Source organism: Scomber japonicus, chromosome 8 (assembly GCF_027409825.1).
Source record: "Scomber japonicus isolate fScoJap1 chromosome 8, fScoJap1.pri, whole genome shotgun sequence".
NCBI lineage: Eukaryota > Metazoa > Chordata > Actinopteri > Scombriformes > Scombridae > Scomber > Scomber japonicus.
The window spans coordinates 2,780,172-2,804,673 of NC_070585.1; the positions used below are offsets into that span (position 1 = coordinate 2,780,172).

General features: G+C 41.6%; 2 protein-coding genes across 5 annotated transcripts; one reads left to right on the forward strand and one right to left on the reverse strand.

Moving 5' to 3' along the window:
• Positions 1-80: 80 nt before the first annotated feature.
• On the forward strand, positions 81-11,765 carry elf2a (E74-like factor 2a (ets domain transcription factor)). 4 transcript variants are annotated; one of them, XM_053323386.1, is made up of 9 exons: positions 81-350; positions 2,010-2,093; positions 2,932-3,217; positions 4,052-4,159; positions 7,366-7,482; positions 7,589-7,672; positions 8,776-8,968; positions 9,050-9,289; positions 10,012-11,765. In XM_053323386.1, exons 2-9 carry the CDS (start codon positions 2,019-2,021, stop codon positions 10,583-10,585), a joined length of 1,677 nt encoding a protein of 558 aa, XP_053179361.1. In that variant the 5' UTR covers positions 81-350; positions 2,010-2,018; the 3' UTR covers positions 10,586-11,765. The 4 variants fall into 4 exon arrangements, with proteins under 4 accessions (XP_053179361.1, XP_053179362.1, XP_053179363.1 ...); XM_053323387.1 differs by having other exon boundaries at positions 7,592-7,672; XM_053323388.1 differs by having other exon boundaries at positions 7,369-7,482.
• An 847-nt stretch (positions 11,766-12,612) lies between these two features.
• nocta (nocturnin a) lies at positions 12,613-23,471 on the reverse strand. Its single transcript, XM_053323390.1, has 3 exons — positions 22,865-23,471; positions 14,093-14,377; positions 12,613-13,996 (listed from the first exon to the last, which is right to left on the reverse strand). The coding sequence occupies exons 1-3, from the start codon at positions 23,082-23,084 to the stop codon at positions 13,134-13,136; spliced, it is 1,368 nt and encodes a 455-aa protein (XP_053179365.1). The 5' UTR covers positions 23,085-23,471; the 3' UTR covers positions 12,613-13,133.
• Positions 23,472-24,502: the final 1,031 nt, after the last annotated feature.

Here is a 24,502-nt window from a genome sequence, read left to right on the forward strand (position 1 = left end):
TTACTGTGTTAGGAGCATAGGAGGCTTTCTCTTCGTGACGTCACGACGGGCTGTGCTTTGACCCGCTTGGATCTGTTCAAGCGAAGAGGCGGCGCGCCGGAAAGCTAAAGGATAGCAAGAGACGAGCACTAATCAAAACACAACTCTGGGGCCCGGATCTACGTTCACCCTTCACATTTCACTAAAGGAAGTCGATAAGTGTCTGCAAAGTGATTTCTGAGCGACGGAGGACTTATAAACACTTGTTTGTGCAGGCGAGCTGAACGTTTTGGCCTTGTCAACTTGGCTAACGTTAGGCCCAGCTAGCGCTAGCTGCGGAGCTTACTTATCGCTAGCAAAAGCAAAACAAGGTAAGAGGAGGGAACCTGTCGCATTAACACATCAACAGCCTCTGATAGATCATAACTTTAAATAGAGATATCTTAATTAGCTCTTTTTGGCAGTCAGTGACAGTTTTCTCCTTCAGCTATACCTTAAATACGATATACAGTATGATAGCTAGCTCAATAACTAAGCTTAATGCTAGCCATAGCTAAGTTGTTGGGTTGTGGTTGATGTCTTATAAAATGGAATGCAATGTTAATATTTTATCGCATATATATCTAAATATGTGAAGTTTTATGAAGTGCATAGTGTGAGCAGCAGGTGTATGTACGTTTATACAGTCGTGTTTGAATAACAGAAGCTCTAGCTAAGCTAGCTGGTTAGCTGCAGAGTTTAGAGTTGAGGCGCACTGACGTACAGACACGCTCAGAAAGTAAACATTAGCCTGTGAGCTGACAGTCAGTGGTTCTCATGTGTTCTGTCAGAGCAGAGGAGCTTCATATGACTGTCAGTGCTCTCACTACATCTTCATGTCTTTAATGTAGTGGTGCTGGCATCTAGCCAACAGTACGGCTGTCTTTACAAACATATTGAGGAGACTTGTTTTAAGAATGAAGTGTCAGCTAACTAGCTTCAGATGCTCTACTTCATTTTACTTATCGCTATGTAATTTTCTTATAAGTACGGTATACCATTGTTCAACCTTTCTTACATACGTTAAGACATATTTATGACTGGTTTCCCAATTATGTTTAACCCTTAACCCATCATAGAAGACTGTTGTCAACCAGCTGCATGAGGTTTAATGTGACTGAAAATCATGACTTCCCAAACACTGTTAGTCCTATCATTATTCCAAATCTAGGGATGCACTGATGGTGAAATTCTGGGCCAGTATTGATTTTTAAAATAAGAATTTGGCTGATCCAATATATACCAATTTCTTTCTCTTTTTTTGATGTTATTTTTTGTTGTCATTTATTCCAAAGTAATCGTTGTAAAGAAAATGAATTGTTTTAAAGTAATGCAATCTATCATTCCACTATCTTTGAATGAGTGTAAATTCATGATTTAATAACTTAATATTCCAGTTACCTTCTTAATAAGAAGAATTTGATGTACTTCTATAGCTACTGTCTGAGTGTGACTGTTCCACCGCAAAATAACCAGAACACTGACATCTGTGAATTGTATCTTATTTGCTGGTAGGCTGATGTTACTCAACAAGGGGAATAACTGATATTTGGCTGATATATAACAGTGCATCCTTGTTATACTCCATCCTGACCCGTCATGCTTTTTTTTTTTTTTTTCAAACTCACAAACAGCAACAGATATTTATTTTTCTATTGAGTCTCATGGTCTCAGGTGTTTGTGATCGGACTGTGCCTGTAATGCTTGTTGAAGGTCTGACATTAGATCACTAGCTGAAGTTACCATCGGTCTGGAGTTACAGGACGGCTTATTGACTGTACTGTGATGTAGTTTTCTGTTTTCTCTCCTCACAACAAAGACTGCAACATTATTAGGAGAAGTCACAAGGAGAGAGACGGTGCCATGGGGCTTTCACATAACCCCCCCCCCCCCCCCAAACACACACACACACGAAATCCTTCATCTCTGTTATGAAAGCACTGTGCCGTCTCCATCCTGACCCATCATGCTTTTTTTGAATTCTTTGGTAGGAATGAGTGATGACCTCGGTGGTAGTGTCAGACGGTGGAGGGAACATAGTGGAGTATGTCACCGTGGTGGAGGAACCCCAGCAGGTGAGACCCCCCCCCCCCCCCACACACACACACACCTGCACAGCTCCAATCTTTCAAACTGATACAATCGATACATCTGTTTCTTTTTGAGCTTTTTATAAAACTTCATTTATTATTGGTAATTTTCTATTTTTCCAGTAGAATCTTATCATGATCTCATTTCAAGTTATTAATTATAAAAACGACCAAATGAGTGAGTTAATGTAGTGTATGCGTTAGATCTGATTTAATGCAGAAGAGTGGAACAGTTCTATGTGATATTCTATACATTTGTCATAACAATCTTATAGATATTTAATCATATTATTATGAAAAAATACTGGTTACACCAGTTGACACAGGGTTGCATCATGTCATTGACCCACATATGTTTATTTGTGTTTTATTTATTTGCCATTTATGATTATTACATTATACATATACAGACTTCATTGTTAAACTGTAAAGTGTTTGATTATCACATTTGAGAGATCATAAGATAAGTTAGGCCCTAAACTTCTTACAGTGTATTATGACAGAATGAGCAGGTGTGCTGTGTGAATCAGTAGAAAATATTGACACACAACAGACATGAGCGGGAAAAAAAAACAGATTCCACAGAAAACACTGTGTCCACAAAAATCCAACCAGTATGATAACAAGAAGCAGAGAGCTGGAGGAAAGATCAAAAACACACCTGTTTATTATGAAATCAATCTAAAAGTCAGTGGATAAAAAAACAGTTATAAGGAAATGACTCTTATTTTGTAGGTTTCTATCTGTTACAATAACACTTCATGGAATGCTGAAATGTTGAAATATTGCCAAACCCCCCCCGCCTTTTTTATCTACTGTGCAGTGCGAGCAGCAGCCTGCTGAGGAGGAGGAGGAGGAGGAAGAAGAAGAAGTGGTGCAGCAGGAGGTGGAGGCGGTGATCGTGGGGGAGGTGGAAGATGATGAGGAGGAGGAGGAGGAAGGTGTGGTGCTGCAGGAGGAGGGCTGCCCTGCTGTGATCGTGGAAGAGGTGCCCAGCGCTCAGGTGGAGGAGTGCTACTCGGCGCAGGTGCTGGTGTACGACGACGAGACGTACCTGATGCAGGACGTGGCCGAGGAACAGGAAGTGGTCACTGAGGTGGCGGAGAACGGTGAGGCTGAAAAAGTGACCCTTACACACTGTTCATATTCAGGCATTTCACACATATCCCCTCATAATTAGTCTATATACATTAGTTTGGGACCACAAATCATCATCATCACTCTTTAATAAAGTTGAAATAATTACATTTTTTGCATATTCTGGGTCACTTGAACATAATGTAAAGTTTAATCAGCAGCTGGTTTTTAATTATTCATCATTGAAGTCATTTTTCAAACAAAATCAGCAGGACAAAATATATATAAAAAAATGTAATGATGTCATCTTACGTTGCAAGGGTACTGTGAAGTTATTGAATAGCCAGGGGTACATTACACTAAGATAGGGGGTTTTATAGCCTTTTTGTTGCATTTAGAGATCACATTTATATGTTTTTCATTCTCTTGGAGGAAATAATGCAAAGTGAGCTTTTTTTACTGCTGAATTGACATTTAAGACTGTTGATCCTTGCCAGCAGAAGCAGAAGCAACAAATTTATCCCAAAGTACATCTCCACTTATCCATCAGCTGTGTGATGAAACTATGACAGCTGTAGACTGCCCCCTGCTGGCAGCTGCGGTACCCGTCTCCTTAAAAGAGAAGATTACAGGAAACAGGAAGGGAGGCCACTACCAACCACCAAACACGGAAGTCATTTCAACATTTCAAAACAGCAGCAGGTTGTAGCGGCGGGGTTATTGTTTGTAACATTTCTGTCAGCAGAAACAGGATCTGCGTGTCGAACCATCGTTCCTCGTCGAGCATGCAGTGTGTGTGATGGTCTGCATGCTGACACTCTCTCTCTCTCTCTCTCTCTCTCTCTCTCTCTTTCTCTCTCTTTCAGTGGAGATGTCGGGTCATGACATGGTGTGTTTTGACAAAACGTTCGAGGCAGCCGAGGCTCTTCTTCACATGGAGTCTCCCGGAGGACTGCACAACGAACGCAACACAGGTAAAAACACACTGTCACTACTTCACCACTTCCTCCTGTGTGTGTGATAAACACAGACTATAAGTGGACGTGTTGCCTCTACATGTTAGACGGCAGATGATTACAACAGTCATATTGGCAGCAGGTGCGTGTGGTATGAAGAGAGATGACGATGAAGCCACAGATGGTTTTTTTTCATTATATCGTAAACATTGAGCAAGAGTTGACAGACATTTACTAACAAGAAAAATCCTCCACTATCCATATCCTTTTTTTTTAACCCTTCATAGTCCCAATTACATCCTCACATAGTAATTTCCCAGCAGCTGGAATCTAGTTCCGGTTCTGAACTGGTGCTGGTTACTTTTCTGTTGCTATGTAATCGTATTCGCCTTCGGTCTCCTAGCAACGCTGACGGCACTAACTTCAAGTACAGCATCCAAACACTTCTTTATGACCTGATAATATTAGTGTCATTCCAAACAAATTGAGTCACACTTCCAATACTTTCCCAAGTTAAGTGGCTGTGATGTCATACATTACCTCATTGCTGATGAAGCACTTACAGACTGATCCCTGAACAGCACAGCTACTGTTACAAGGTGAGCACATCAGGATCAGTTGTGCACATTTCTTTTGGGACTTTAAAAAAAAAAACAATGAGAGGTTCCTGTAAACCAGATGTAAGCTAGAAAACAACATCTGTGAGGAACATAGAAGAGCTCCTGTTCAGGCTTTAGCTGATTGTGTTCAGCATCAGCCCCAAAAATCCAGTATGGGTCAGGCTCTAGTATAAATACACTTACACCTGTCATCATATCTATTGATGTCTGTAGAAAGTGAGCTTATAATAGATAAATATATAAATGAATCAAATACAATCTGTAAACTCTAACTAACTTTTCCATGTTTGCTGTGTTTTGTTTTATTGAGCCGTGGTCTGAGCTGAAGCAGACCTGCCGCTTTCACTTTCTGTATCGGTTCATTCAGACCTCAAATGCTCTTTTCAAATGTAGCAGCAGCTCTGCGTCATTGTGTCACTTCCTTTTTCCTGAACACAAGAACAATAACATCACCAACGCAGAGCTTCATTGTGGTGTTTCTGCAGGAAGTGAAATGAGCTCCTGCTGACTTGTCCTGGATATAGTTTGTATCTTGGATTTGTGTAAATAAAGCAGCAGTTAAAAAAACAGCAGTGCTATATTAAAATAAAGTGCAATCAAGTGTCTGATAAAATCACATAAATAACAATAAAAAATCATTGAAGAAGCAGATGTATAAAAGTGCAGTATGATGCGTTTAAGAGTCTTATGGCTTGTGGGAAAAAGCGGTTGCACATTCTGCTTGTAAATGTAGCCCTAAGCTGTAATCCTAATCAGCTTGATGCAGTGAATGACAGACAGCTCTGTACACAACAACAATGACAAAGAGCACATTGAGCCTCATTCACTAACGTGTGTGTAGACATGTTCTTGCTTTGCATACAAATACAAGCCCACTCACAATTCCCATCAGAGTCAGGACATGTGCTCAATGGTCAGTTTTATTCTTATTATTTTGTGTGTGTGTGTGTGTGTATATGTGTGTATATGTATATGTATGTGTGTATGTGTCACTGACTGTAAAGAGATTATGATTGGTAAAACAGTAGAAACCCTTCATTGAAGTGTGTAATGCATAGTATAAAATAGTCTTTATTATCATTGTACATGTAAGATAAAAGATAGTATAACTTTAAAAAAAATACATATTTAGTACTAAAACTAAAAAGAAGGTGAAACACATAATACACACACACACACACACAAGACATTCCACATGCTGCCATCATTATTGTTTCACCTAATATTGCACAAAAAGTGTTAAGCATGTTGGATATAATGGGATATCCATGTTAATAATAGATGAGAGAGTGATCTATTATTCCACACTTCCTCCAGCACAGAGCTGCAGCTGTGCCTTTACTGAACCTTGACACTATTGTTGGGCTCCTTTTTTAAAAAAACAAACAACAATGTTATTCTCAATTTCCATAGCGGTCCTTAGTAATACCCTCCAGCAGAGGGATGTACAGCACTTTTCATTTATAGTGATGTAAACACAAAGTGCTTTACTCAATAAAAACATTCAAACCCCCAACAAACACACACACACACACACACACACACACACACACACACACACACACACACACACACAGAGTTAATGACTATGTTATAAATAATAATGACTCAATAAAAACAGGAAGATGAATGTGTAGTGAGGAAACAGAAGAGGTAGATACAATCCAGATAAAATCAGATGAAAGATTCATAAAATATAATAGATAAATAATATATAGTGTTTTCTGTCAGCTCACTTTCTGACAGAAAATACTCACTTTTTGACACTTTCTATAATCGTTTATAGAAATGGGAGACATGGTTTTTAGTTGGTATATGCTGCTCTAGTGTGTGTGTGTGTGTGTGTGTGTGTGTGTGTTTGTTTCCAGGTGTGTAAATAGTAGTACAATATAAAGATTTAGTTGTAGTTGTGTGGATCTGTGTGAAATCTGATACATTGCTTCAAGTGACCTCACTTAAACATGTGGAACATCTTGACAACTATGAGACAAAACAGATTTTTTTTCTAAAACGTCCTCCACTGTGTGTAAATGTGAAAACGCTGACTCGTCACTTTGTAGAGACGCTGTCCTATCACTGACAGAGCAGCAGCAGCAGGAAGCTTTATAATGGATAAGAAGGAAGAAGAAGAACCACATGTCTCTGCTCAAACTGATTTAATCTGCTCATTGTCAACTAAATGTCAGGAAGTCGCCATGGAAACTGAAACTGTATACAGTTACTTCTTCTCTGGTATTCTGCTGCTATTTCACTCATCTCTCCTCTGCACATGCTCAGTAGAAGAAGAATGAGCCTTTGCAGAATGACCCTTATAATTCTTAATTTGAACATATTTTTAGACGGGTTGCAAATCATATTATTACTAATATTAATTCATAATACATAATATAATATAATGATTACTAATGAGAGTCCCACATTAGGAGATGCACATAATCTGGCACAAATTGGCACAAGGAACACTTTTATATATTTGCCATTTCTTGCCCAAATGCGATATTTGTATTCTCTTTTCTGATATGATGATGAGTATAAACATGTTAAATCTTTAGTCATGATCCAGCATCAGGAGAATAATAATAATGTGAATGTGTTTGACTCCAGCAGAGGACGTGATGATGGAGACGGTGGTGGAGGTGTCGACAGAGTGTGGCCCCATAGAGGAGGAGTCCTTCCCCATCCCTCCTGACTGTGAGCCTGCTGCCAAGAAAAAGAGAGGAGGTCAGTGTTACTGTGGCAACGCTGCTGCCACTCACCTGTGCTCTACAATGATACTGATGGAGAGTTTAACTGTGTATGCGTGTGTGTGTGTGTGTGTGTTACGCAGGAGGACGTAAGCCCAAAACACACCAGCCTGCATCCAACGGTTCCTTTGACCTGGGCATCAAGAAGAGACCGAGGGAGGGAAAAGGTGTGCGTGTGTGTGTTGGTGTGACAGTAGCCATGAAAACTACTGATACACATATCAGTTTTGGGGTCACAATTCAGAATGTTATCAGTACCTAACATACAGCTCTCTGTAGTCCTGGAGGTGTTCAGGGCTGTGGATAATTCCTGGCTTGTTTAATAATAAGAATAATAATGATATAGAAAGTGGATAATGCTGTTAATATAAGCAATATTTATATATAGCGATAATTCCTGGATGACAGCAGCTCAAGCATCCACAACAGACATTAAGTACCATAAAAAACGCTTTATAAGACACACAGCATTGTTCAATGAATCCCATCAGATGTTTTATTACAGAAAGTGTATGAAACCAAAACATTGTGTCATATTGTTACTTATAGATGGAATTATAGTGAAAAGAAATGATTCCCCCTTGTGCTGGGGACCCCCTGAAAACAACTAAAGGACCCCTGGCGGTCCCTGGACCCCACTTTGAGAGCCATTGATATACATAACATATATAAAATAGATCATACAATACATGCAATACACACACACACACATAAATTTGTATAGCACTTTTCATACATTGTGATGTGACACAAAGTTACATAGTCAGAACAAACGGGGAAAAAAATCATTGAATATAGGAACATTATCATAACTCAAGAATCTGCAATGAGGAAACACCAGAGGTAGGATAAAAATGTGATAATACATCAAATAAAAAGGTAATAAAAGATTAAATTAGAAAAAAGGAAAGAATAAAATAAAGTCACTATAGAATGAACAGAGTAAAACCGGAGGTGTTAGGAGTAAAAAAATAAAAAGTAAAGAAGTAAAATGGACATAAAAGGTGGGTTATAGAATAATGATAGTAATGTAATAATAATAAAATGCTGAAGCTAGGTGTTTACAGGTTACACAAACACCTGACTAAACGGGTGTGTTTCAGTTGGGTTTTTTTTGAAAGCATAAACAGAGTGAGCAGACTGTGAAGGTGCAGGCAGTGTGTTCCAAAGTTTAGGCTCAACAACCTGTGTGCCATTTACTGATAGATCATCATAGGCAGATAACAAGACTCTGACCTTATTTCATGCTGTTCTGTTGCGTTTCCTTCAGGTAACACCACCTACCTGTGGGAGTTCCTGCTGGAGCTGCTGCAGGATAAAAACACCTGTCCCCGCTACATCAAGTGGATGCAGAGAGAGAAGGGAATCTTCAAACTGGTCGACTCCAAAGCCGTGTCCAAACTGTGGGGGAAACACAAGAACAAGCCCGACATGAACTACGAAACCATGGGCCGAGCCCTGAGGTCAGCCAATACCTAAGAGTAATAGTCACTCTAAAGAAAGACAAGGGGCTAAACATGGTGTGTGTGTGTGCGTGCATGCAGGTATTACTACCAGCGCGGCATCCTGGCCAAGGTGGAGGGTCAGCGCCTGGCCTACCAGTTCAAAGACATGCCCAAGAACATCCGGGTGATCGACGACGAGGAGGAGGCGGAGGAGGCGGAGGAAGGCGAGGGCGTGGTGTCGAGCCAGCAGGGACCCGCCAGCCTGGGGGCCAACTCCCCTGCAGCCACCCAGCCTCAGCAGACCTACGTCACCGTCATCCCCAGCAACGCCGCCAGCAGGTCCGAACATCACACAACAAAAACAACCAGAGCTTTCAACCACAGCAGTCATCATCACTAAGTGGAGTTTGTTCTGTTGTCATGGAGACTGTAGCTATCGTGATCCAGTTAGTTATACACTGCTCAGTGAGCTCCAGATAAACATGAAGACCCCCTTTTCAAGTGTAAAATCCAGTTATGTGGAATCATGAACAATTCATGTTCACGCAACCCAGGGTCTGAACTATTATGGGATGTCGGTGAGGGATAATCCTGCATTCCATTTGCCTTTGAAGCGGAAGCTGGGAATGACGTCACACCCGACTTAGAAAACCAGTTCTAGCCATTGATAGCAATACCAGCTGATTAAAAAAACACACAATCCCCATAGCAATATATAGCAATGATATTAGAGGTTTTTTCAGATTATTTTGCACAGAAGCTGCTGATTGACAACATCTTGCACAATGTTCAGTATATGAATGTTTTAAATATGACCACAATATATATTCATTGTTTTTTCAGAGAATTGTATTCTGCTCAGGGTGGAAAAAAACCTCTGAATCAGCAGAAACATTGGAATTACATTTCTGTAATTGTCATACTTTACAAGTGGGCCAGATTGGCTCCCTTGGCAGGCTGGTTCTGGCCCACGGGTCGTAGGCTTGGCACCCCTGTTATAGTGTATCTTACAATGATCAAAATGAGTCACATTACAAATAGATTCTTCTCCTCTCCTGCAGGCCCATCAGAGCGATGCCAGTGGTCATGACTAACTCTCTGGGTCAGGTGACATTAAACAACTCCTCCATCCTCACCACCACCGCGGGGGTCCCAGTAACGGTAACCAACGCCAACGCCACCCCCAAACTGGTTATCCAGGCGCTGCCCACCATGCTGCCCGCCGGCTCCAAAGCAGGGGAGAAGATCACCATCATCACCATCCCAGCCAATCAGCTGGCCACGCTCATGCAGGCTAACTCATCGGGTCACCTGACGCAGCTCATCCATGCTAAACCTTTGGCTACACAGTTAGCGCAGGCCACCATCAAAACATCCGCCGCCCCGTCGGTGCAGCTGGCGGCGGCATCATCAGCAGCAGCGGGCCGGCCGCAGCTCATCCTGGCCAAGCCGGCGGGGGCGGTGGCTCAGCCGCTGCCGCAGTTCTCCATACAGGTCAGCCAGCATCACCCAGCCCCACCCAAAAGCCCCACCCAGCCCCCAAAGCCCTCCGGCAGTCAGCCGGATGCAGCGCAATCAGAGGCTCCACCCGCCTCCAGCCCGCCTGCAGCATCAGCACAAACCCCAGCATCCTGAAAGCTCCGCCCTCAGCCAGGCAGGGGCAGAGGGTGGTGGTGGTGGGGGGCGGTGGCCACAGGGTGGGGGGAGGAACAGGAAGTGACTGTGGACACTGCTGAGGAAGTGCAGGACTCTCCCCTCCCCCCCCATACCGCAGAGCAGAGATGCTCTCTGATTGGCCCAGACTGTCAGCATGCTCTCACTACAGAGCAGCTGAAGCCCCTCAAAGGATTAAAGGGACTGTTGTACAAACACACACACACACACACACACATACACACACACACACACACACACACACACACACACACACACACACACACACACACACACACACACACACACACACACACACCCTTCAGAGCTCAGAGATGAGCAGCCTTAGATTGTAAATGAAACCAGTCCTTTTTTTTGTAATCAAACGTAATATAAAAAGATAAGACTTTGTTGTAAACAGAAATGTAAAAAGCATTTTTTTGATACTCAGCGGGTATGCATCAGTACAGAACTAGTTTAATTCATCTGTCTCTTCTGTTACTCCACAGCACCGTCAGTCTCCACACACCTCTCGTCTTTTTGTACTGTTCATAAAAAGGGAGTGAAAGGATGTCTGCGTCCACATAAACGAACTAAAAAGGTGTGCTCCAATTTGAAGTATAATATACTATTTTTTCTTGTACTATCAGTGTATTGAAGTAGATTTTACTGAAATATGTATTATAAAAAAGAAAAATGTGAATTAAAATGGTCTTGTAGTCTGTCTTTTATTCAAAGATACACACACACACACTCTCTATTCTGAAAAGTGTGACGTGTTGCGTGGAGAGAAGTAACTTTCTCGGGTTTAAAAGGAGAAACTCAAGTAGAAACTTTACTCAATGAAGTGACACAAAATGAAAGTTGTTTAACTATGCATTCGAACTGTGAGAGGTGAGTATTGAGTTATTGCAGCAGCACTTCAGGTGATTGAGCTAAATGGTCTGGCTCACAGAGGTGTTAAAGGTGCTGATGCAGGTCAGAAGTACACAGAAGTGGACACAGACACATTCAAGTGTTTTAAAAAAAAAAAAGTTACTTATTTTCTCATTGTGTGAGCGAGGAAGAGAGAGAGAGAGACAGACTGTGTGTTTTACTCTTACATTCTTCTGTGCTTGTGTGTGTGTCTGAATGGGTGAGTGAATATAACTAGTTCCTAACTGATATCACAACTGACAGCAGATTTTTGGAGCATGTAGTATTTCATTGTTCTGAATTGTTTCAATAATAATAAACAGCTATTTGCATAAAGCAGCATATGTATCCACTCATGTTAAGTGTTTTAGTAAAACTTGAAAAATATCCCTTTAAAATATTTAGAAAAAAATAAAAAATGTGCAATAATTTGTGATTAATCGTGAGTTAACTCATGACAATCAGTGATTAATCATGATTAAATATTTTAATTGGTTGACAGCCCTAATATATAAATAAAAAAGAATGAGTGGGTGTGTCCAAACTTTTTTTCTGTAGCCCTTAGCTGCATAGAGGACTCCATAGATTCAGCTGCACTTCTGTACCTTTTCTCTTTCTTTTTTTAAAGATGATATTTGACCCTGTTTGAAAAAACATGAGATATTGGCCGACAAGACACAGAGAGAGGAACAATGTGCAGCACATTATTCTGGTCTAAGCCTGATGTCTACATCACCCACAATGCAACTTGACTGCCCACAGGTTCAATCAGTGCTAGTAGCAGCTAATGTAGCTCAGAGCTGTTAGAGCTCTGCTAACCTCACTTCTTTCTAACTAACTCCACACATTTGTTTTCAGACCTTTAAGTCTTCAGCCATAACCCACGAAAAATACTTTTATTTTTTTGTTTTTTTAACAAGTCTTGGAAACAGTAAGAGGTGAAAAATCAGTCATTAGCTGACGAGTACTACACACCAGTTAGCTTGTTAGCTAATTTGGTAAAACTACAGGTTTCATGTTCTGTGTGCTGAAACAAATATAAGATGTATTATCAATAAATTGTACCAACATGTAAACAAACAGGACAACAGAGATCGTAAAAATAATTACTTTATTATATATTAATATTTCTCCTCATGTTCAATGCAGCCACAGCAACAACATCGTCATGATTAGCAATATCAAGCTGAAGAACCATTGAAGATAACTTAAGTGCATTCTATATGTTTATTACAATATAACCCACTGATAGAATAGAAAGAATAATTTAATAAAAATTAAGTTACTACAGTCTTGTGTGCATATTGGAAACAATAAATAACTGCTGGAGGACAACCTGCAGCCATTAGCTGCCACCTCAGCTGAAGTTCAGTTAAACAAACAAAGTTTAGTTAAAGTTTAGACTTCAAACACACTTTTGAATACAAAGAGTATTTTATTGCTTCAGTATAACTCTAAAGCCATCCCACCTCCACTCCATCAAATCCCAACTTCTCACTAAAACTAGGAATCATGTATACCTGCAGGACTGATGTCCCAGTGTCCCATCATGACTATCTTTAAAACAGATTAAAATCAGTCCTCCTGTTGGTCCAGAGCTGCTGTGATTGACAGCCTACATCAACCTATGAGGCTCTTCCCTGAAGCTGATGTCACAGAGCAGTGATAAATGGTCAGAGGGGTAGTGGAAAGAGGGGAGGCGGTCTGGACCGATCTGCTCTTCAGTGGGAATGTCCAACAGGCATTCCACACCTAAAGCCTCCTGGGAATACCAGATGTAATCCAGTGTGCTGCAGCTCTCTCCGGAGGGGCGGATCTTCCAGGTGGTGTAGGCCGGTTCTGTCTGTCCATCAGAGCTCAGCAGCTTGTAGGCGGAGTCCAGTCCGAGGGGGGAAGAGCTGAAGCGCCTGTAAACGTCCTCTGAGGGGTCTGCGTTAAAGTCCCCGCACACCACTAACGGGTCTTTGCAGGACACCGTCTCGCTCTGTCCTCCGCTCCCGCATGTTATGCTTCTCAGGCGCTGCAGCAGGTCGGCTCCTTGTGCGCTCCGCAGCCTCTCCCAACCACTGCGAGCTTTCAGGTGTGTGACGGCCACGCACAGCCGTCGGCCCGTTACCCGGCAGTGCAGCGTCTGCACGATGGCTACCTGGTTGGTGGGCAGCATCATGGCCGACAGTCGCAGGTGAGCTGTGGACTGGAGGGAGAAGCGCGAGCGGCGGTAGAACAGAGCGCAGCCATCGGGGCCGTTGTTCTGCTCTACATCCAGACATGGGGACCAGGGTTTGGCCAGGAAGCTGCCATGGTAACCCAGGCTGGCTAAGACGGGCTGGAAAGTGTCGTAGTAGTGATCCACTTCCTGTAGGCACAGGATGTCGGGGCGGTAGGTGAGGATCTCCTCCAGGATCAGGTACTTCCTTTCCTGCCACTTAAGAGCTTCCAGTGGACAACGAATGAAGCCGTCCTTCCCCTCACCCAGAGCTGCAACACAACACACACACACACACAGTTTGTACAGATGTTCATACCACATATCATCTCTACACATGTACACTGGAGTCATCTATAGATCTGTACCTTGTGCCAGTATGTTCCACTGCATGACTCTGATGGATGGGTTGTGCTTGTGGCCGTGGGACGCTGTTCCACTCGGATAGACCAGGTCCCGGTGTGGCCTGGCCGGACGCTGCTGCAGGGCCTCTTCACACTCTCTGAGCAGCTGGTCTGGGTCCATCTCAGCCATGTCCTCCTGGTCTGGGTTCTCCTCTGGGTATGTGTCTGGGTGGGGCAGGGGGGCGCTGTTGAGGGACTGGGCCATCGTGCCGAACAATCTGGTGCTGTTGCTGCCTCCCATTGGACAAACTGGAGGAGGGAACACACATGTGGTCATTAGAATGTGCCTTGTAAGTCTGCTAACGTTAGCCACCATAAGCTAACAGTCATACCAGGCCAAGAAAGGTTGAATCAGCACTAGTACACGACATTACATGACATGCTGACAGGCTGTACTGTAGACAGGACAAAGGTTTTTTGGGGCCATTTTTGGTTACTTTGGCCTTCAGAGGTTTCAGAACATTCTGACTAAACATTTATTGACACCATCACTGAAGTGCTGACCATGAGAGAGCAAACAGGTCAACAGTCCAGTACATGCAGAGACAGGAGAGAACACTGACTGGACATTCACCCGGTGTGAACAGACAGCTGTCAGCCAGATGTGTCAGAAGATTATACAGAGACTGTTGTGTCTGATTGGATCAGTCAGACACAGAAAGAGACAGCTATAACAATTGGCTGTGTTGGTGCAGGTGTTGTAGGTGTAGATGTATGTATGACCCTCCAACAACAACAACATACGTATACTGATACAGTCTGATTGGATACTTTTATTCATATAAAGACATAGCTGTCCAGTCCAACACCTTACTTTTCCAAAGCTATTTAATCCAAGTATTGCTTCTAAACTATTTAACTCATCAGTTCAGTTATAGAAGTTGAAATGTTGAACTGAGAGAAGAGACTCCTGAAATGAATGTAATGCAATCAGTGAGAAGGGTGTATCACTGTGTGTGGAGGAAACACAAAGTGGAGCGTTTTTCCTCACAAATGATCTTTGAGTGGAATAAAAATACAGACATGGAGTTTATGGAGAGACAGTAAAGTATCATCAGCAGGTGATGATACTTTTCTGTAGGATGGAGAAGTTCAGGTGATATCACACATGTCCACCATTAGAAATAAGACTTTCTGTTTATAAGCTACTGATGTGATCAACTGGATCAAACACTGAACTAAAAGCTCTTCCAGTGATCACTACTACTACTACTACTACTACTACTACTACTACTACTACTACTACTACTACTACTTCAGTGTGAACCCACCAAACAGCCACACTCATATCTGATCAGGTTGATCAGGTGAACCTATTGATCAGTTTAGTATTGAACTGTAAAGAGTGAAACTACAAACACTGTGAAGAGTTGAAAGTGTAAACCAGGTCATCAGTCTGACAGTCCAAACCGTCTGTGTGGGACTGCAGATGTGAGTCAGAGTGACTTTCTGTTCTCTCTCTTCATGTGAATATATTCAGGAACATGTGACAAGCTTACATAATGAATCAAGCGCAAGTCATTTTGTGTTATTGCTGCTTTCCACATCAGACTGCATGTTGTTACATAACACCAACACCGCCACTCTTTACTTCTTTGGTCTGTATGTCTATCAGTCTATCAGTCTATATATGTGCAAATTAAAACTGTGCATTCAAACATGAAATGTTTGAAATGTCTAAATGTAAAACTGAACCCAAGCATTCATTTATATAAGACCTTACTTCTAAGGAATGTAAAAAATGCTTCACAAAACCCTTTTTGGGTCAACTATTAAGAATAGCTGCACACAAACTTCACTGATGAAACATCATCAAATGTAATGTAATACCAACCAAAGTATCAAACTATGAAGGAAAAGCAGTAGAAACAACATCACCTACAATCATTTACTATTACAGTGTACCTGCACATTTTCAGCACTTCTCAGCTGTACATAAACAACATATCGTACAACTAAAGTATGGTGACAGGTCTTGAGAAGCTGGACTCATAAGATTTGGACTTTCTTTTAATATTGATTATGCGATTAATCTGTCTCAGTCCTTTAGTTGAGGATGCTGAATTCAGTGCTTTCTCAGATGTTTAGAGAACAACAGAGCCTATGGAGAACAAGTTAACAATGTAATGATACACTTCAGTCAGTATACAGTAAGTCTGCTGGTCTCTGCTCTACTGCTCCACTCACTGTAAGGAACTGTGCAATAGAAATATCTTACCGACGGCCTCCATGTCTGACCAAATGTTTTCTCCTCTCTTCTTCCTACAGACCAGGACAGTGTGTGTTTTTCATTCCCTGCTGCCCTCTGCTCTTTTATCCTCTTCGTCTAGCGCTGCATCTCTTCCTGTCTGTCTATGCTGTGACTCATCCTTTATCTGTCTCATCCCCCAGTGCCTTTGTCTCTCTCTCCCTCTCTCTCTCTTTATCCCTCTCTCTCTGAATCATCACTTCCCTCACTCCCTCCCGCTCTGGTCCAGTGTGTGACAGACTAACCTCTGCGAGCTGTGACACACACTTACGCCTGACGCTCCCTGAGAAAGGAGCAGGGAGTGTTTTTAAAAAGGAAATAAAAGAAGTTGATAAGAATAGAAAGGGTTGGTCAGAGTTCCGGGGCTGGTGTGTGTCTCTCTCTCTCTCTCTGTGTGTGTGTGTGTGTGATACATACAAGGGTGTTACCTTACTAATGGGCTAAATGGGATGGGGTACTGATAAGAATGAGCACGTTGTCCAACAGGTGGGCATGGCAGGGCTATCTGCTGTGGACACACACACACACACACACACACACACACACACACACACACACACACACACACACACACACACACACACACACACACACACACACACACACACACACACACACACACACACACACACACACAGAGTGGATTGTTCTTTCTGTCAGCACACACTCTTTTCCTTAACCTGCTTTAATTGACTAATGTGATTTGGGGTCAGCGTTTCCTGCTGACTGTTACACTTCAGGGTAAAAAAAGAACCTTCAGAAACAGCATTTCATCTGCGGGAAAAACAGTCTCCATGGTTACACCTAAATACTGTGTAATAACTGTCATGTGTGCCTTCTATTTCAAACTGGAGGTGAATATAGAGCAGATCTTGATGTTATGTCTGTTCATGTAGGTGACTCATGATATGTTAACAGTACATGTGAGGACACTGACTGTCAAATAACTATAGAAACAGCTGAGGAACTATAGTTAGCCTCAGTTAGCTTGTTTAAATCTCATGGTCTTCTGAGGTTGTGGTTGAAAGCTCCAGAAAAAGCAGGCAGCCATCTCTCAAATTCTGTTTTTCAAAGTGTGTTCTGAGGTCTCTGTTTAAAGAATTCACACACTTAACAATTAAGTTGAGGCTTTATTTAGATCAAATCTTATTTTCATCTTTCCTAGGAGCAGCAGTGCAGCACATTCCACACAAATTACAAATATTCATGTAATGGATTATTACAAAGTGCAGCTGACTGTGAGGGGAACGTCATTAGTTTTGCAGGTATTTGAACAAAAAGTACAACTGATCCAGAGAGGAAAATGAACATGTGTGACATATTTCATGGTGATGTATTCAAAATGAGTTACAATATTTCAATCATACCCAAAACTGTCAAGTGTAACTGGCCGACTTACGTCACTACAGCTACATCACCAGCTGCTGCTTCAACATGACCACACACATGTATCATGTCTATTATACTGTACATCAGGCTGCTTTTTTAGCTGTAGCATCAATGTGTCCATGGAGGCTGATCAATTCTACAACGAGTGACATCATGTCTGACCTATCAGACAGTAACACTAACTGGACCACATCTGATTTAACTGTTGGCCACATAAACATAGAACACCAAAAAGATACTTACATGGAACACAACTCGATGAAAGGAACACACACACACACACACACACACACACACAGTTCAGTCTCTCCTGTGGTTATCCACCTAACGCTGCCTGTGGTCCTCTCAGTCAGGCCGAGCTCTTCCTCCCTGGCTGCTGGCTCAGCAGAGCTGCGCTGGGAGCATCTCTCCAGTCTGCTGGATGAGTGGATGGAGGCACAGTGTGACTCTCATGAGACTGTCCCACTGATTGCTGCTGTGGCAGCCAGATGAAGGAGGTGACTCAGCCTCTGACTGGCCCATTCAAGAATGCTCTCCCTCTCTGTCACACACACACACACTAAGAGAATGGCAGCTGTGCAGCGTAGGCAGTCCACAGAGGAAACTCGTGCAGTAAACTGGAAATGTCAGTCAACAATGAACCTTCAGCCAAGCAAAGAATTTGCATTCACTGTGTGTTCACTCCACATTCACCATATGAATGAATACACACTTGTGTTAAACACTTGGTGCACACTGCACCAGATGACTGTGTTTGCAAGTAGATCTCATATTAACAAGTGTCATGATCAGAGTCAAACAACAATGAACTGATCTACTAACACATACTGTGATGTTCCCTCATCACCATGAACACAACACACTAGTTTACACACACACACACACACACACACACACAGCATCTCTCTTCATTTTGTCACTAATTGAATTTTAAATTAAATATTTTGTATTTATTTTAGCATTACTTCATGTAATGACTATGCATTACTCCTTCAGCATTCTAGTATCAGGTTATTCTTCCTGTGATAGAAAACCATATAACACTGAGCCTGTTTGAGTAGGAGCATGTATGTGTCTTAATGTTAATGAGGTCATCCTTATTATCCAGATGTTTCCCTGTGTGTTCTTAAAGAGCATGTGGGCACTGTCTGTGATTTTTTTTTTAATAAAAAGAAGCCTCTTGGTAACTTAAACATACTGCTGTGTGTGTGTGTGTGTGTGTGTGTGTGCACTCTTTTTTCTGGAGAGACATTTAACTCAGCAGGAGCAGCACAGGTGAAGCCACACACAAAAATAATGTGCTTGATAAAATGCTCTGCTCTCATGCATGCTGGCTCTCTTCATGTGTTATTAGTTCTACCTGTGTTCTTCCTGCTGAGTGTCTGTTGGGGAAAAGGCCTGAAGCTCCTCTCACTGCAGTGTTTCAACTTGTCTTCGTCAGAGCTGTTGGAATAGTTGGCAAGAAGATGCAGAACACTTGATTGGCATTTAGGACCACAGTGTTCTTGTTGATATGACTTGTTACTATAGAGACACTCTGCTAAAGTCATGGCAAATGGTAAATGTCTTTAAAAATCTGGTTGCATTTTCTGACAGGAAGTCAGACTGAGGAAAGCTTACGGTCTCATACTTTCCCATTCCACTACCAACTCAGCAGTAACACACAGTTACCAGCTAAACACACCAAGTCACTATGTCATTATCAACTAACATCTGCTCCATGGCTGCACATTCCTGCTCCTCTATTCCACTGTAAGTGCTGCTGTGTGTGCAGCTACAGGAGGAGCTGCTGGTGGCAGCGGTCCAGCTGTAGGACTCAGTGTAACAAGACAGACTGTGCTGAGTGGACACAGATCAAATTCCAGGTCATCGTCTCTCGTCTGCAGAGGCAAACACATGCCAATTAAATAAATGACCAGAGTCACATATTAGATTAAGTGGCAGTGGGTGGGACTGAATGCAGGATTGTCCTATTTATAGGTGGAATGTGACATTAATCAGACACTGAGCTGAATTCCACCAACAGAGACGGAGACTTAAGACTTATAGTGTCAACAATACCAAGCCAACTCAACAGATTGAATGGAGGTTAATAAAGGCCTGACTGATGGATTTGACCCTAGGGTGCACTCTGCCTTGGCCCCATGTCTTCTCCTCTGGAAGGTTATGCAACCCAGCCTGACCAATCCCATTACAGATGGAGGCCAGCAAAGATACACCACGTAGTTACATAAAGAGTTTTATCCACCGGAGGCCTCGCACACAACAATTAAAGAAGCTAATTAAAAAGAACCAATTTGCTGCGGTCTCCTGACTATGTGGGAATATGTAGCAGTGTGTATGTGTGTAAGTGTGTGTGAGTTTGAAGCTTCAGACTTGGTTTTAGGGTGAAGGTTAGATGTATTTTAAGGTTAGACATTTAGACGTGATGGTTAGGGTTATGGAGTAGGACATGCATTATGTCAGTGAGTGACCTCAATAAGATAGTTATACAAACGCGTGTGTGTGCGTGTCTCTGGCTGTGACCCAAGCACAGGCATAAAATAGAGGCCTGACCTGCTTACTTGAGACAAAACCTAAAATAGACAAACCTGCAACCTGTTAGGAGCTGCGTGACGACTAAAACTCTGCTTCATGTACACATCTCCATCAGGACTCTCTGCTTCTTCTTCTCGTGTGGTAAACCCTGCCACACATTTCAACCATGCCAGTAAACATTCAAACCTGTCTTCCAGGACAGTGGTCTGTAAATCCAGCTGCACTGACCTGCAAAGCTCATACTTTATATTTTAAGTAACCAGGCCAATCCTGTGCATAAGCATCTCAGCACCAGGACTGATCTCTACAACTGTTAGAAAAGCCATTTCCATCTTTGACCTAGACAATGGACACACACACACACACACACACACACACACACACACACATCCACACACACACACACACACACACACACACACACACACACACACACACACACTATGTAATGTCCGGAATATTTGAGGGTTGCAGTGCGTGTGTGACAGCGGCTCTGGTTAAGTGGAGCTGTGGATGCAGTGAGATGAGTTTGGATGAAAGTGAGGCTGATATAGGACAGATTAGGACACAGAGGAACCTGATTAAGAGCCACAGAGAGGTCATCAAGAACATCCTGTATCACAGTGTGAGAGCAGGAATAAATAGAACTGGGTTTGTTGTTCATGTGTGAGCAGTCAAAGAGAAAAGAGCACCATCTATAGAAGAAGGTCTGAACGCACTGGTTAGTTAACAGCTGAATCTTACAGATTAGTCCTTTAATTTCTCATAAATGTTAAAAAGGTCATTATTGGCTGATGTTGACAAGGGTCTGAAAGTGCTCAGAATAATCTGTGACTCTATGACAAGACAGCAAACTGTGTGGATGAAGAGCCTGTCATTCAGTGGAAAGCTCAGGAACAAGGAGTAAGTGGACCTTGAGGGAAGATTCTTTTGTTTATGAAGATTTTTGTTTGTTTACACACACACACACACACACACACACACACACACACACACACACACACACACACACACACACACACACACACACACACACACACACACACACACACACACACAAGTCAAGTCAAGTTTATTTATAAAGCACATTTAAAAACAACCTCAGTTGAGCCAAAGTGCTGTACAGTTATTAAAATACAATATAATCACACACAAATAATAAAAACTATAAAGGAATAGTAAGACTCAATTTAAAAACTAACATTAGAATAAAAACAAATAAAAAGTAAAATAAAATAAATAAAAAGTAGGAAGCCAAGGATTCTCGCCTAGCTGGGACTGAACGCCAAGGAAAAAAGATATGTTTTTAGTAGTGTTAGGAAGTGGTGGAAGTAGTGTTCACAGGAAGAAAAGTGTAATAGTGCTAAATACACTTACTCAACAGAGAATGATGGGTTCTTGAAGACATTTTTTTTGAGAAAATAACTATTAATAATAATAATACTAATAATAATAATAATAATAATAATAATAATAGAAAAAAGGAAAATTGTAACTTTACACTAGTTTGTGGTATTTTAAAGACTGTACAATAAAGGAACACAAAAATGAAATATGAAACATGTCATTCTTATGTGACCGTTTTTTTGTTACACCTGAGAAGGCCAGTTAGACAGCAGGTGTTCTGAAAAGCTCTCGTGTTGATGTAGCTCTCAGTCCATAACTGATTATTTTAGGGAACATTCTGCCCTGTGCTGTGACAGTAACTCTTCTCATGTTCGTGCCTAAGATGTGTTTTACGGTCATGTGTCATTCTATGATGGAACTCTAAAAAAGGAGGACAGCCTGTAACTCTGCTCTTAAATGAAAAAAAAACTCCATATGTTGAGCTCAATTGAAAAGAATTGGCATGGTCAAAAAGGTAAAAAACGTTTACTCTTTTAAATCATCTTATAGTAAAACCTGAAGTTCACTAAAACTCATCTTTTTTTAAATATTGGGTGGATTAGGGTAATGTGGGACATTGACTAATATGGGACAATTAAGGTTCAGTACATGTATCTCTTTTTCTATTGAATTATTTAAAGATTTACAAGTTATATTGTAAATATGGGTACGTACATTTTATAAAGTTTTGACAGATGAGGCTGCTTTGTATATATCAATGTATTTCTAAGCCTAAAAACTAATGTCCCACATTACTAAATCTACTAATTCTGAAATGACTTAGCATGAGGAATATTAATATATATGCCATTTTCCTTTTGAGTACAATATCTAAAAAATGTCTCCTGATTTAACAAGCAAACATCTCAGGGATTTCATAATGATATTAAGTATTGATGTAATGTATTAGATTCATATGTAAATATGGTGAACAAGTCAGAATTGCAAAAAAGTGTCCACATTACCCTGATCCACCCTAATACTAATACTAAGAGGTAAGGTGGTGACATTGATACAGATAGTTAGTGCCTAATGGACTGTATTGTGTGACTTGCCATCAATTGAGAAAGCTCATTGTGAGTGATGGAGGATGACACGTCATCTACTGATCAATGTAGTTTACACGATATTATCACTGTGAGTCATACTGGAGGAAACACTGCGGTGTACGGTACCTGCTACTGCCCCAGGTGTGGACGCTCCACTCGGCTTCAGCTGGGCACCGGTCCCGTTGGCACCCCCTCCTCTTCCTCCTCGGACACCGGTCTCACAGCGCCGCGCTCCCGCCGGGGCTGAGACCGCTGCCGGTGTGAACGCTCTTCTGGTAGTCGGCCCCCCCAACGAAGAGACACACAGCTGGCTCAATAAAGCCGAACAGCGACGAGTTGGATTCATTATTGACTGTGACTGAGTCGAGCGGAGAAAGAACTATAAGTTACTGGCAGTGTGCCGCTGTCTTTTCACCGACGAAACCGAGCCATGAATTCAACAAAAAGCGTGAGAATGTTCCCCCCGCACGCGGTTTATAAACTTCCTTTTCACGTTGTTCTGTTGAAGGCAACAGACTGAAAAACCGGTCAGTTACATCATTTTCTGCCGCGTCACGGAACGCCGGCTACATAGGGGTTACCTGCTAATGAGCTAATCCGTCCCGCTTTACCCAGGGCACTAAAATACGTGTGATATAAGCATATTCTACAACACATAAATATACATAACAGAAAATGTGTTTGACAGTTTTACATTCGTGTCCAAGCCTGAATTTTTAAAAAGACTCATACACTCGCCCCCTCTGCTGTCACCAGTGGTTTGAGCCGCTCTGACATTTGTAGTCTACCAAAGCGGCAGGAGGGAGTTAACGTTCTATAATCAGGCCAATCAGCTTACAGAGCGCTTATTGCACACGTATGACGCATTTGACGTCAGCAGGACGCCCCACGTTCTCTGTGATGTCTATTCATGTGTACAGCCTGAAGGCTCCATTCACTCAGAATGGGTTCATCGTACTTTTGTGTGATTGTTTTCAAAGAACACAGTGTTTTTTTTGCTTTTTATGCTGAAAGATAGTAAATGTTGGTCTGGAATCAAAGCTTATGTAATGCACTCAAATCAATCAATTAAACTTTATTTATATAGCAGCTTTCATACAGGTTAATGTATTTCAGAGTCCTTTACAGTTGATTGACAAGCTGATAATAAGACACATAATTAGTGACAACATGAAGAAAATGAATAAAAACGATGAATGAACAAAAAGAAAGAGCAAATTTGAAGACTAAAATTGAGACCAATGCACGCAAGAGAAAATAAGGAAGATAAAAAAGAAAGAAAGAAAGAAAGAAAGAAGCCTATTTCTCTAACCAGTTGGAACCTGCACTACATTAGTAAATTAGCCAATATACTGTCAGCCTAAAACAGGATTAAAAAGAGCAAGATCAGTTTATCATAATTTATCATCTTCTTTTTTTCTTTTCTTTTTTTAGAACGTTTTATACGTTTCTGTGATGCCATGTGTGGATGTGACTATCATTGGGTTCTACATTAAAAATAAAAAAGCAAAGAAGATTAATCACACCAAATTAGTAAAACAATTAGTTCTTCTTTTTATTTGTATTTTTATCAATGAACTAAATCAGTGTGAGCTTTTTGGCAAATAGGAACAGTGAGCTTCACATCGTATGAGTGTGTGAAAGCTAGCCACTCTCTCCCTCATTATAAATAAAGCACAGTAAGCTAGACAGTAAAGGTGAACTGGTGAATTGGTGATTAACTGTAAGGAAGTGATCTGTGGTCTTTTATGCAACAGCGTACTG

Excerpts from the sequence above, each read along its gene's own strand:
- elf2a (XM_053323386.1), top strand. The coding sequence starts at position 2,019 with ATGACCTCGGTGGTAGTGTCAGACGGTGGAGGGAACATAGTGGAGTAT. Across the intron at positions 3,218-4,051 it reads CACTGAGGTGGCGGAGAACG|TGGAGATGTCGGGTCATGAC; the intron begins GTGAGGCTGAAA and ends TCTCTCTTTCAG. Across the intron at positions 9,290-10,011 it reads CCCAGCAACGCCGCCAGCAG|GCCCATCAGAGCGATGCCAG; the intron begins GTCCGAACATCA and ends CCTCTCCTGCAG.
- nocta (XM_053323390.1), bottom strand. The coding sequence starts at position 23,084 with ATGAATCCAACTCGTCGCTGTTCGGCTTTATTGAGCCAGCTGTGTGTC. Across the intron at positions 14,378-22,864 it reads CACACCTGGGGCAGTAGCAG|TTTGTCCAATGGGAGGCAGC; the intron begins GTACCGTACACC and ends TCCCTCCTCCAG. Across the intron at positions 13,997-14,092 it reads GTGGAACATACTGGCACAAG|CTCTGGGTGAGGGGAAGGAC; the intron begins GTACAGATCTAT and ends GTTGTGTTGCAG.